The sequence below is a fragment of the Pyxicephalus adspersus genome, chromosome 4, assembly GCF_032062135.1.
Source record: "Pyxicephalus adspersus chromosome 4, UCB_Pads_2.0, whole genome shotgun sequence".
NCBI classification, from domain to species: domain Eukaryota; kingdom Metazoa; phylum Chordata; class Amphibia; order Anura; family Pyxicephalidae; genus Pyxicephalus; species Pyxicephalus adspersus.
Window position 1 is genome coordinate 140,942,372 of NC_092861.1, and position 13,794 is coordinate 140,956,165.

The 13,794-nt window shown below is 40.3% G+C and overlaps 1 protein-coding gene across 3 annotated transcripts in view; it reads left to right on the forward strand.

The window, feature by feature from the left end:
* HHAT (hedgehog acyltransferase) overlaps positions 1-13,794 on the forward strand; it is a 181,966-nt gene that overhangs the window by 14,540 nt on the left and 153,632 nt on the right. For all 3 annotated transcript variants that reach the window (XM_072409814.1, XM_072409815.1, XM_072409816.1), the window contains exon 4: positions 11,513-11,626. In XM_072409814.1, coding sequence (XP_072265915.1) covers positions 11,513-11,626 — 114 coding nt within the window. The remainder of the gene's footprint in view (positions 1-11,512; positions 11,627-13,794) is intronic.

The following is a 13,794-nucleotide window of genomic DNA, read 5'->3' on the forward strand; positions in this document are numbered from 1 at the left end:
AAGATCCCCCAAAAGAGGATCAGAATTAGGACCGACAGTACAGGAGACATGTTACAGGATTCTGGTCTTTCTGAATCCAATTGAAATGTCGGTCACTGTAGGTGAAGGGCAGTAGTGATCACCAATTGGTGGTGAGTAATCACTACAAGAAAATCCAAAGACAGAAATCGCAACTTGGCGATCGCTATCAAGGAAAAAGGCAATCAATGCAAATCGCTAGGGATCGAGTGCTTTGAAATACAAGGCAATCGATAAGAGCAGCTTTTTGCAAAGCAACGGAATCCGCCGACCAACAGCCAACGAATGACCTTTCCTCAGCAATCACTGCTATTTATAGACCTGGATATCACAGGGCTTGCTGTGATTCCAACCAATCATCACAGAGGGCTCACTGATAAGCTTTGTTGCTATGGGTCACAGTGCTGGCTTGAAATTCAACCAATCATCAACCACCATTACTCAACTGCTGTGGTTGCTCCAATGATCACAGAGGGCTCACTGTTAAGCTTTGTTGCTATGGGTCACGGTGATGGCTTGAAATTCAACCAATCATCGACCACCATTACTCAACTGCTCTGGTTGCTCCAATCATCACATAGGGCTCACTGATAAGCTTTGTTGCTATGGGTCACAGTGCTGGCTTGAAATTCAACCAATCATCAACCACCAATACTCAACTGCTGTGGTTGCTCCAGTGATCGCAGAGGGCTCACTGATAAGCTTTGTTGCTATGGGTCACGGTGCTGGCTTGAAATTCAACCAATCATCAGCCACCATTATTCAACTGCTGTGGTTTCTTTTTCCATCACAGAGTTCTCACTGATAAGCTTTTTCACTGTGTTGCCCTAAGATTCAACCAATCATGAGCCACCTTTGTTTAATTGCTATGGTTGCTCCAATCTTCACAGGGGGCTCACCGTGTTGCTACCGGTATGCTGTCATAGTGCTGGCTTGAAATTCAACCAATCATCAACCACCATTATTCAACTTCGGTGGTTGCTTCACCCGTCACAGGGGGCTCACTGATCAGCTGTGTTGCTATGATGTCACAGTGCTGATTTAAGATTCAACCAATGATGAGCTGCCATTATTGAACTAATGTGGTTGTGCCAATTATCACAGATGGCTCACTGATAAGCTTTTTTACTGTGTTGCCTTAAGATTCAACCAATCATCTGCCACAATTATTAAACTGCTGTGGCTGCTCCAGCCTTGCTATGGGGCTTTCATCATCAAACTGACAGTTGGCTATTAACTGACACTGAAATGACAGTGCGGGCATCTATATATATATATATATATATATATATATATAAAATCGGATGTATGTAGTAAATATTTAGATACATCCATCTGATTTTTTTTTTATATATATATATATATATATATATATATAAAGCTCTGACATATAAGCAGTCATCTTTAAACAGCGCTGTGCTATATGTCAGAGCTATATTTGTATGTGTGCATGTCATCACTAGGGAACACATGGAGATATTTCAACCAAACTTGCTATGTGCCACCATCACTCGGAAACAGAAACAATTGAACCAAACTGCTAGACATATGACACCGGTGATCTTTGTACAGCGCTCTTGTATATGTCGGAGGCATCTAAGTGTATAATAATAGTGTGTGACTGTGGGGGGACATTAGAGTGTACAGAGACTGATGGTACTAGCTTCATTGTACAGCACTATGGTATATGTCAGAGCTATATAAATCTATATATAAAATTGTATGTATGTATGTGTGTGTATGTATGTGTGTATGTTCCACCATCACTCGAAAACGCATGGAGACATTTCAACCAAACTTGCTATACATATTAGTGAGACTCATGTGAGTGCACCAGTCATCTTTGTACAGCGCTGTGCTTTATGTCAGAGCTATATTTGGATGTATGTACAGTTAGGTCCATAAATATTTTGACAGAAACAACTTATTTCTAATTTTAAATGAAACAACTCAGATGCAGTTGAACTGCAGACTTTCAGCTATAATTCAGCTTTAATTCAGTGGGTTGAACAAAACGATTGCATAAAAATATGAGGAACTAAAGCCTTTAACACAATCAGTTAATTTTATGAGCTCAAAAGGACAAATTAAAAAGCTGAAAATAAAATGTTTATTTCTAATACTTGGTTGAAAACTCTTTGCCGGCAATGACAGCGTGTAGTCTTGAACCCATGGACATCACCAGATGCTGGGTTTCCTCCTTTTTAATGCTCTGCCAGGCCTTTACTGTAGCAGATTTCAGTTGCTGTTTGTTTGTGGGCCTTTCTGTCCAAAGTCTAGTCTTCAACAAGTGAAAATGCATGCTCATTTGGGCTCAGATCAGGTCGCTGACTTGGCCATTCAAGAATATTCCACTTCTTTGCTTTAATAAACTCCTGGGTTGCTTTGGCTGTATGTTTTGGGTCATTGTCCATCTGTATTATGAAATGCCTCCCAATCAATGTCACTGCATTTAACTGGATTTGAGCAGACAGTATGTCTCTGAACACCTCAGAACTCATTCGGCTGATTCTGTCCTGTGTCACATCATGGATAAACACTAGTGTCCCAGTGCCATGGCAGCCATGCACACCCAAGCCATCACACTGCCTCCGCCATGTTTTACAGATAATGTGCTATGCTTTGGGTCATGAGCTGTTCCACGCCTTCTCCATACTTTTTTCTTGCCATCATTCTGGTAAAGGTTGATCTTGGTTTCATCTGTCCAAAGAATGTTTTTCCAGAACTGTGCTGGCTTTTTTAGATTTTTTTTTAGCAAAGTCTATCTAGCCTTTCTATTCTTGAGGCTTATGAATGGCTTGCACCTTGCAGTGCACCCTCTGTATTTACTTTCATGCAGTCTTCTCTTTATGGTAAAATTGGATACTTGGCCTACTTCCTGGAGTGTTGTTCACTTGGTTGGCTTCACCATGATTCTGCTATCATCCACCACTGTTGTCTTCTGTGGACGTCCAGGTCTTTTGGCATTGCCGAGTTCACCAGTGCAGTTTTGCAGCTTAACCACCCGGCCGTTAAACCCGACCTTGATTCGGTGTAAAAAACACTTGCAAAAAGTGTTAAACCGGAACTTTTCTCAGGTGGTTAAAAGCCATCTCTTACCTGGTCCCGCTGTGATCATCCCGTGTTCTGTTTGTTCCAGCATCGTTCTCCCGGCGTCGGGTGCCTGTCTTCTCCGCCAGCTTCTTCTTCTCTTCTCTGTTCGCATTGCGTGTACGTGTCCCTCCGCGATCCCTGATGACGTCGTCTGCGCGTGTGCCCGTCAGCGGGAAATTCAAATTCAAACTCTCATTTTGTATTGGATTGAATTCAAACTCCTGTATATAATCCAGTACAAAATAATATAAAATAAATACAAATTATTTACCTGGGAAATTCAAATTCACATTTTGTATTGGATTGGATAAAAACTCCCGTATCCAATCAAATACAAAATAATACAAAACAAACACGAATAAATACACAATCAAAGTTTTAAAAATTACCAGTTATACCTGCATGGCTAGTGTGTAACACTGTGTCTTCTCTTACCTTTGCTGATTTTTGCCTAATTTTGACCGTCTGCTGCCTGCTTTGACCTCTGCCTGGACTCCGACATCTCTGCCTGCCGCCTACCCGTGACCTCTGCCTGGACCCGGACATCACCGCCTGCCTGACCCCTGCTATGGCTTCAAGCTCCAGAAGGCATCTATCCACCCAATATGTGTTGGAACAGCTCACAGACAGGGAGGACGATCTAGAGTCACTTGTGTAGTCCACTGATAGTGATGGAGCTCTTGGAGACCTGTCATCGGAGTCCGAGACCACAAGTGAAAGTGATTCTATGGAGGTTAGTGATGTGCGTACCTGGTGTGCGATTGACACCCATCAGCCCCAGCCTGCACCCCCTAGGTTTCCATTTACTGGCGTGCCTGGCCTGAAGGTGCACTGTGAGCACAACCCACCGGCCTACCTGGAGCTATTTCAGAATGGCGAAGTCATTCAGAAAATAGTTGAAGAGACAAACAGATATGAAGCGCAACAGTTGGCTGCTCCACATGCAAGCTTGTCCAGAACCCGGAAATGGGAACCGGTCACCCAAAAAGATATTTGGCTTTTTCTGGGCCTTGTTATTCTCCAGGGGGTGGTGGGGAAACCCCTGCAGAAGTGGTATGGTCCACCAACAAACTGCTTGCCACCCCTTTTTTTGGCACGGTTATGCCTGAATATTGATTTTCTCTAACCATGAAATTTTTACATTTTACAAACCATGATGATTTTGATGAGACCACCCATCGTGCCCCCAAGCTAAAAAAAATTTGGGATGTTTATAAAATGATTATCAGCAGCTTCAAAACCTGCTATGTGCCAGAAAGGGACATTAGTGTGGATGAAAGTTTGATGTCATATAAAGGGAGACTGAGCTGGGTGCAGTACATAGCGTCCAAGAGGGCACGGTTTGGGATCAAGTCTTTTATGCTGTGTGAATCCAAATCTGGATATATCTGGAACTCTGACATATATACAGGCAAAGGCAAAAAATTTGATCCCAGATTTAGTTCCTTTGGAGTGGCAACATCTTCTGTGCTAACTCTTATTGAGCCTTTGGTGAACCAAGGGTATTGTCTTACTACAGAAAATTTTTATACGTCCCCTGAGCTTTACGAGTTTTTGTGGAATCTTCCACATACAAGCACCCCCCCCCCATTATCAATTAAGCAGATAAAACCTGCAGGCCTTTTATCTGCTTAATTGATAATGGCATAACAAAGGAATTGCCCACACCAGCCCATGATATAGCCTTTTAGCCTTTGAGTTAATTGTCCAATTACTTTTGAGCCCCTCAAATTAAGTGATTGTGTAAAAAAAGGCTGTTCCTCATATTTTTATGCTATCTTTTTGTTAAACCAACTGAACTATAGCTGAAAGTCTGCAGTTCAACTGCATCTGAGTTGTTTCTTTTAAAATGAATTGTAGTAATGTACAGAACCAAAATTAGAAAAAAGTTGTCTCTGTTCAAATATTTATGGACCTAACTGTATGTATGTGTGTATGTCATATCTAGGAAGACATAAAACCAAAATTGCTAGACTTATGACTCAAATTTCTGGCCTGTAATAATGTCTTCACGAAACCGTAAGGCAATTGGCCGAGTGCAATCAAAAAAGCTCCAATACAAAGAAATCTTTATATAATATATATAATTGTATTATATATATTTATTGAATGTTCATCTTCCACATGATCCACCTGCTTAGTACTGCTCCTTAGCCAAAGGAAGATGCACCAGCAGTTGAAGCTTGAGGCTAGAAAAATTGGAGCACTGGCATGTTTGTACCTCACTTTAGTACCCTGGCCAAGCCCTGCACTGACCTAACACTAAAAAGGATGGCCCAGAAGAATGAAATCACTGTTCTGGGTCATTTTTTTCTGTGTTAGGTCAGTCCAGGGCTTTGCCAGGGCGCAATAGTGAGGTACAAACTTCCTATAGTAGGCTGCAATCCTCAAGATTGACACAACCCGTTTCTTGATTTTGGGGGTAGGCCAGACCATTATGGCCTCAACCTCCTTGTCTCAAGTCTCGGGATGCCATTTCCTACCTAATGCCCCAGGTACTGGACTTGAGTCATGCCAATCTGATATTTGCTTGGTTTCACTGTCAGATTGGCAGCCGCAATATGGCCCAGTACCGATGACAGATGATTGAAGTGTGGTACTTTCATTAGTACTCTAATGTCATAGATGGAGCTCGAAAAAATAAGTGGGCCACGACGGAACCTGCTTTTGTGACTTGAGCCACTTATAAGTAATTACATTGGGAACATTAGTAAAGATTGCACATTTTTCTAGCTATGTAGCTATTTTTTTTTATATATGATTTTGTTTTTTTATGTTCCTCAATATATAAATTGGTGTCTTTGTGTGAACGTTCTTAGGAAATCAGTATTTAGTATTTACTGTATCAATACAGTATTTAGAGCATTAGTCTTTCTAGATGGAAAATAAAGCCAGTCACTATAGATTAAAGGTAGTAGTGATTAACACTTGATGGCAATCACCATCTTTATTAGATTCCTCTTTTTCTGTAATCAATGCAGTGTTGGTAATGGCTGCCTAGAGATAGAGATGGTGTATTAGGTAAGGTGAAGTTGGGAGGGTTTAGGGGGCCCCCGGACCCCCCAACCCACCCACCCACCCACCCACCCCAGAAGGGAGTTGGGTTGGGAGGCCCCCGGAACCCCCAACCCACCCTTCACATCCCATCTCTACCCTGTTGTTTCCCGCCCCATTCCCCACCATTCCAACCTGCTGCACAGAGCAGTATTATTCGAGTGTTATCCGCAGATGATCACAGTAGATCAAAGTCTTTGAGGATCACTGCGATATTTGCTAGCAGTAGCACACTGATGAGCCACTGGAAGTCCTCTGACTGGAGCCAATCATACATCTTCTGCTTCCAGTCTTTGGCATCCATATCATTGGGAGGGCCCCTGCTCTGTACGGCCTCCTCCTCGCCATGCCAGTAAAATCTGAAGCAGTCCAGTCCTTTGTTAACCGCAATGAGGATGAGCACAAGGATGAAGAATTGGTTTAGCACTGTGCCAGAATTTGTTCTCATGGCCTCAGTTTCAGCCTTGCGGTACAGTTGTTCCATGATCTCCTCCATTTTCTTTGTGAAGGCTTCCTGTTGTTCCTTGAGGGTTTGTCCTGTTTTCTCTGTTTGTTTGCCTCCTGCTGGGAAGATCCCCCAAAAGAGGATCAGAATTAGGACCGACAGTACAGGAGACATGTTACAGGATTCTGGTCTTTCTGAATCCAATTGAAATGTCGGTCACTGTAGGTGAAGGGCAGTAGTGATCACCAATTGGTGGTGAGTAATCACTACAAGAAAATCCAAAGACAGAAATCGCAACTTGGCGATCGCTATCAAGGAAAAAGGCAATCAATGCAAATCGCTAGGGATCGAGTGCTTTGAAATACAAGGCAATCGATAAGAGCAGCTTTTTGCAAAGCAACGGAATCCGCCGACCAACAGCCAACGAATGACCTTTCCTCAGCAATCACTGCTATTTATAGACCTGGATATCACAGGGCTTGCTGTGATTCCAACCAATCATCACAGAGGGCTCACTGATAAGCTTTGTTGCTATGGGTCACAGTGCTGGCTTGAAATTCAACCAATCATCAACCACCATTACTCAACTGCTGTGGTTGCTCCAATGATCACAGAGGGCTCACTGATAAGCTTTGTTGCTATGGGTCACGGTGCTGGCTTGAAATTCAACCAATCATCAACCACCATTACTCAACTGCTGTGGTTGCTTTTTCCATCACAGAGTTCTCACTGAGTCTTTGGCTTATGCTTTTGGCTTATGCACTGAGTCTTTGGCTTATGCTTTTTCACTGTGTTGCCCTAAGATTCAACCAATCATCAGCCACCTTTGTTTTACTGCTGTGGTTGCTCCAATCCTCACAGAGGGCTCACTGATAGGCTTTTTTTGCTATGGGTCACAGTGCTGGCTTGAAATTCAGCCAATCATCAACCACCATTATTCAACTGCTGTGGTTGCTCCAATCATCACAGAGGGCTCACTGATAAACTTTGTTGCTATGGGTCACAGTGCTGGCTTGAAACTCAACCAATCATCAACCACCATTTTTCAACTTCGGTGGTTGCTTCACCCGTCACAGGGGGCTAACTGATCAGCTGTGTTGCTATGGTTTCACAGTGCTGATTTAAGGTTGATAGGCTCATTGATAAGCTTTTTCACTGTGTTGCCTTAAGATTCAACCAATCATCTGCCACAATTATTAAACTGCTGTGGCTGCTCCAGCCTTGCTATGGGGCTTTCATCACATCAAACTGACAGTTGGCTATTAACTGACACTGAAATGCACACAGTTACTGATAGGTGACACCCCAAAATATAGAGCCGATAAGGAGAGTGAAATCCCAATTAAAGGAAGGCATCTATATATATTTATATATATATATATATATATATATATATATATATAATCAGATATATGTATGTAAATATATATATATATATATATATATATATATAGAGGTGTATGTATGTACGTATGTTATATGTATTGTCTACCATCACTCGAAAACGCATGGAGACATTTCAACTAAACTTGCCATACATACTACTGAGACCCATGTGAGTGCAGCAGTCATCTTTGTACACCGCTGTACTATATGTCAGAGCTATATTTGGATGTGTGTATGTCATTACTAGGAAACACATGGAGATATTTCATCCAAACTTGCTATATGCACCATCACTCGGAAACATAGAAACATTTGAACCAAACATGCTAGACATATGACAGCTCTGATCTTTGTACAGCGCTGTGGTATATGTCAGAGGTGTATAAATGTTTAATAATAGCGTGTGACTGTGGGGGGACATTAGGAGGTCATCTCCTCTTTACAGAGACTGATGGGTCTAGCTCAGTGTTTTTGGATGTATGTATGTGTTTTACCATCACTCAAAAATGCATGGAGTTATTCATAAGACTAAGAATGCACCAGTCATCTCTGTACAGCGCTGTGCTATATGACAGAGCTATATTGGAATGTATTTATGTGATCACTAGGAAACAAGTCAAGACATTTTAACCAAACTTGCTAGATATATAAGTCGACTCGTGTGAGTGCACTGTATTTGCATGTATGTATGTATGTGTATATATATATTGATCAGTGACAGTGTGCCTTATGCTTATAGTTTTACATTTTAGATTTTTTACATTTTACTTTTTTTGGACTCTTTTACATATTTCTGGCCTGTAATAATACCTTCGAGAAAACGTAAGGCAATTGGCCGAGTGCAATCAAAAAAATGAAGCAACACCATAAACAAGAAAATCACTATAGCTTTAATTGATTCCTTTTCCTGTGTAATATAAGATTGCAACTAATAAATACCTTGGCAATGCCGGGTAATCAGCCAGTTGTATATAAAATATAACAGAGTGGTGACATGCCAGTATATGGAGATCATGGCGGGATCTGGCGGGGTGACACCACAATATAAAGAGATGGAGCCGGCTTTTGTTTTCACGTTAGCCTTTTAAAGTTGTTTGGAGGGTATTTTTATGAGTTTGTTTTTGTAGGACCATTTTTCATTATTTGTCAATGAACCTGATCATTGGTGTATGCAGGAGTTACATATAAAGCAATCATTTATATTTTTGTTTTTATTAGACTTATTGCATAGTTTTATTTTGGGGGGGTAATTGGGGGAAGGGTTAGAACCAAGGTCGGTAATCCTGGTAATCCAATAGCTTTCAGTTTTCAGAGTAGTAAAAGGTATCCTGCAGGAGTCTGCAGTGGGTGGAATCTAATGGTCCCTCCCATAGCTCCGCCCCCCACAGGTTAAATGCAGCACCTTGATGATGTCACTTCTATTTTTTCAAGGCAATACCTTGGTATCGAAGACATTTTGCCCCTTCTGACCAGAAACTAGGACATACTAATGTGCAATAAAATGGGATGCCTGTTTTTTCTTGTTACCCAGAATCAACCTAAGTCATTTCCCATATGATATATTTAAGTAGGACTAATGTGTGCTTTAGAAAATATTTTTGATTTACCATTTTACAACTTTCAGGTGGCTTAAAAAAGAACAGCTACCTACAGGCTTAAAAAAAAAACTACATGTGAAAAATGAAGCAGAATAGAATAGCAGGAGATCAGATTATATATACAGCAATATGATTCAACTTATTTTTCCTGATGGGGTGCCAACAAGCATGTAGGCAGTAGTGGAATTCTTTTTAAAGCTCAGCTTGCTTTCTTAACACATAGTCACGTATAAACTTTACAATAAATGTTTTTAAGACAACAACTTTGTGCAAATATAATGTACAAAAACTGTTATTCTTTAAAAGAATCTTAAGAGCATTAAACATTAAACAGGCAGCCTTTGGTAATGGTAACAAAGAGGCTCTACCAGCACTTGTAACCAATGCAAATATATTGCTAGTTCTCAAATGTTTTCCTAAGAAAATTAAAAAATAGATTGTACGCTCATATTAGCAAGGCCTTCTTGTCATGTGTAGTGTCTCTGTATTTAATTGCAGGTATATCTAATTAACACCCTTTTATTATTTGACTAGCATAGGTTTTCAGAGCCTAGAATAATAGAACCTAGTGGTGAGCAAACTTTTTGGCTCAGTGGTCACAATGAGTTTTAAAATTTGAGTGATGGGCTTGGCAGGAATCAGATGGATGGAGAGTGTTTGTATGAACTGATATAAGTTACCTGTAAAAGCCATTACCTCAATGTAAAAGAAAACTTACATTCAGTTACAGTTGGTCACCATTTTTTGCCAGTGGACAATCTGGTATCAATATTTAATGGCCCGATTAAAAAGCCCAACGAGCCGTATATGGCCTGAGGGCTGTAGTTTGCCCATGCCTGACACAACTCTCTCCATGCACAGAGGGGTTCATTTATTTCCAGTGCTGGGTATGCTGGGATTATACACAAAGCCGCTCATGCACAGCTCGTTTCTGTTGAATGTACCTGTACATTCAACAGAAGATTGTAAATAGTCAGATAAGTTGGTTTTATTGCTAAAGGGACAAATCATTTAGTTTCTGCAATAAAGACCTGCCTACAGTATCAGTTTTTCTCTACAAAGGCCTTGTTTGTTCAACAGTGTCACCGCTTCAGAGATATACTTCTGTTTACAATATCCATGTCTTCCTCTACTCAGCAATTTCAAAATGTTCTCCTCTTCAGACATGGCTTACTGAGCAGCATCCACGTCCTCATCTAGAGACATTTCCAAATGAACAGTGTTCATGTCCTCATTGCTACCCTGTTTCCCCGATGATAAGACACTGTCTTATTTTTTTTTGAAGGCCAAAATATGCTCTAGGGCTTATTTTCATGGGGATGCCTTATTTACCCATGAAGAAGACTACAGTAGTGTCCATGTCCTCTCCTACAGATATTACGGAGCTGTGTCCATGTCCTCTCCTACAGATATTGATCACTCAGTAGCATCTATTTCCTCCTCTACATACATTACTTACTGTATTGTGATCCTGCCCTCTACTACAGACTATGTTCATTGAGAATTTTCCATATCCTTTCCTCCAGAGGTTGAGCAGTATCCATGTTCTCGCTCGCAGACATCACTTATTGAGTAGTGTCTATATCTTCTTTTAAAGACATTACTTAATAAGCAGTGTCCATGTCCTCTCCTATAGATATTACTGAGCTGTTTCCATTTCCTTCCTTACATACATTACTTTCCGAGCAGTTTCCATGATCTCCTGTATCTAATATATATATTAACATTAGAAGTTTGTGTGTGGATAAGGATTTTTTATGTACACAAATTACAGGTGTGCATTTGTAAATATGTGTGAACGATGATGTTGTGTGTAAGAAGATGACTTAAAATATGATCCATTTGGCAAACAGTTAATAAAATTAAATGTGATATTGAAAAACAGTATTTTGTAATTAATATTTTTCTTCCTATGTAGGATGTGTCAGACTTTGAGTGGAATTTCTGGATGGAATGGGCTCACTCACGGCTGTTATGGCTAATGCTGGGGCATTTGGCGATTTCACAGTTTTCCAGAATTTTTTTCAGAAAGGTATGTAAATATTTTTCTTCCATTAATGTAGGGCTTGGGGATTACTAAAGGGTTTAGTTTTCCCTCTGGGAATATAGGGGAAGGAGGAGGATAAACTGAAACTGAGCTGATTGTGTGACCAGATGTTGAGGCTTTAGTCATATAATCTTTGTTAAAGTAGACGGCGATCCAGTGAGGAGCTGTGACCAATCGCTGCTCTCGTTCAGCTGAAATAACATAACAAATATTTTCATGATAATCAGCCTCAAGCTTCTTTAGGGAGTTGGAGGGGTAAAGCTGTGTTAGCATAGCAGGCTCATGAGGTCCTTGGATTTATGTAACTAATATAAGAGATAATGAACATGCTGGTTATATACCTGTTCTCAATTTCTAGCCTTTCCTGGAAACAAATGTTTAGTAATATACCTTACAGGTTTGCTTTAAAGTATATGTAATGATTTCTATTGCAATGTGTGTCTCTGCTGGGAAGGTTCTACCTCTCTTTGTGTAATAGTGACCATTACCATCTGTATATTAGGAGATTATTCAAAATGTTGTCACAGGAACAAGAATAGAGAAAAATCCTTCCACTGGGGTTGTGCTAGTCACAACATCCTAATTCCTGATGTAATTCCTGTGTCCCCATTTGGGTGATTTACTCTCTCATTGGGCCTTATTTATTAAAGCTTTCCTGGAGGGGATAGACTATCATGGGACTACTTGGTGACCCAGCTATCCTGAAATGGATTTTTAAAAAATAATTGCTATAGAAATCAAACATCTGTCCTAATATATTAAGTAACCACTTCAATTTTTTTTATTTTTGTGTTGAGATACAAAAGCAGACTGACACATGAAGTGTGATCGGAGGGGTATGGGGGGGGGGGGGGGTTATTTTAAGGCTTTTACCAAGCAATGTATCATACTGATGTTGAGGTATTTGCTCGTTCTGACATGCACATACTTTTCATTCAGTATAATTGGGAAAAGGCTAAGTGGTGACAAAGTGTGTAAAGTAAAAGCATTTTTATAGTACACATTTTGTTACTGCACTAGAAATACCTTTAAACAATTTCTTGTTTTTAACCTTTGCGTCTTTGATTACCAGCCGGGCTGTCTGTGACTTTTGTTGGCTTTCTATTCTATTTATGTTTAAAGTGAATGCACCATAAAGTTTAAATACGATAAACCCAAAGTGCTGCAAAAGAGAAGGCCCAAAAAAGTTCTACTCTTTGCTCTGTCTAGAACAGTATTTTTGGTCTCCATCTGAGACTGCATCAATGTACGTGCATTATTGCAGTCATTTACATGAATTGTGTAACAGGTCACAACAAAAAACATGCATGCCTTTTTTAATATTTCAGTATACTACGATGCATTATATATGCAAAGAGTGAATATAACCGCATCACACCACAGGTATATTGCCCTGTGTTGTCACACACAAATGTAACTATTCGCTTATTGGCCAACAAGATGGCAAAAGCTTAGCCCAAGAGCTGCTATTTAATATTAAGACCTACATTGCAAGGGCATGCATTGGTTCCTGAGGTTAGTGCATTGCATCTACAAGGATTTCGTTTTGACGGTTAGGCTATGTACACATGTTAGATTTTTGTTGTTGGAAAGGATCTTTCACAAAAAAGACTGAAAGATGCCTAAACGAGCGCTGTGCATACAGCACCGTTCTGCTCTATAGAGAGGGGAGGGGAGAGAACGATGGAGCTGCACCACACTGCACTCTCTTCCCTTCACTTGTATTACTGTCCTTCATGGATCCAACGAACGACATCTGACGAGCGCTGTACACACGCCAGATTCTCGTCTGATACTAGCCCTGAGGTGATTATCGGACGAGAATCATCTGAGGTGTGTACATAGCCTTACCCAGCCAGCACCAAGTGTCTTTTAAGGACTGCTGAAAGTCAGAAACCATTAAAGTCTGTATAAAACAAAATGCAATATTGTGGCAAATTAAAATATTGCAACTACCAACATATTTGTTTAAGTTTATTTTAACTGCACTAAGATCCATGTATTATTGCAGAATGGACATTGCCTGTCCTTTATTGCGACAATGACCTTCCTGATCGAATAATTTTTAAAAGTGGAACTTAAGTGTATATTGTTGTTAGTTGCAAATGTTCATTGTCCAGGCATTATAGACTCCTACCAGTCATTACCATTTG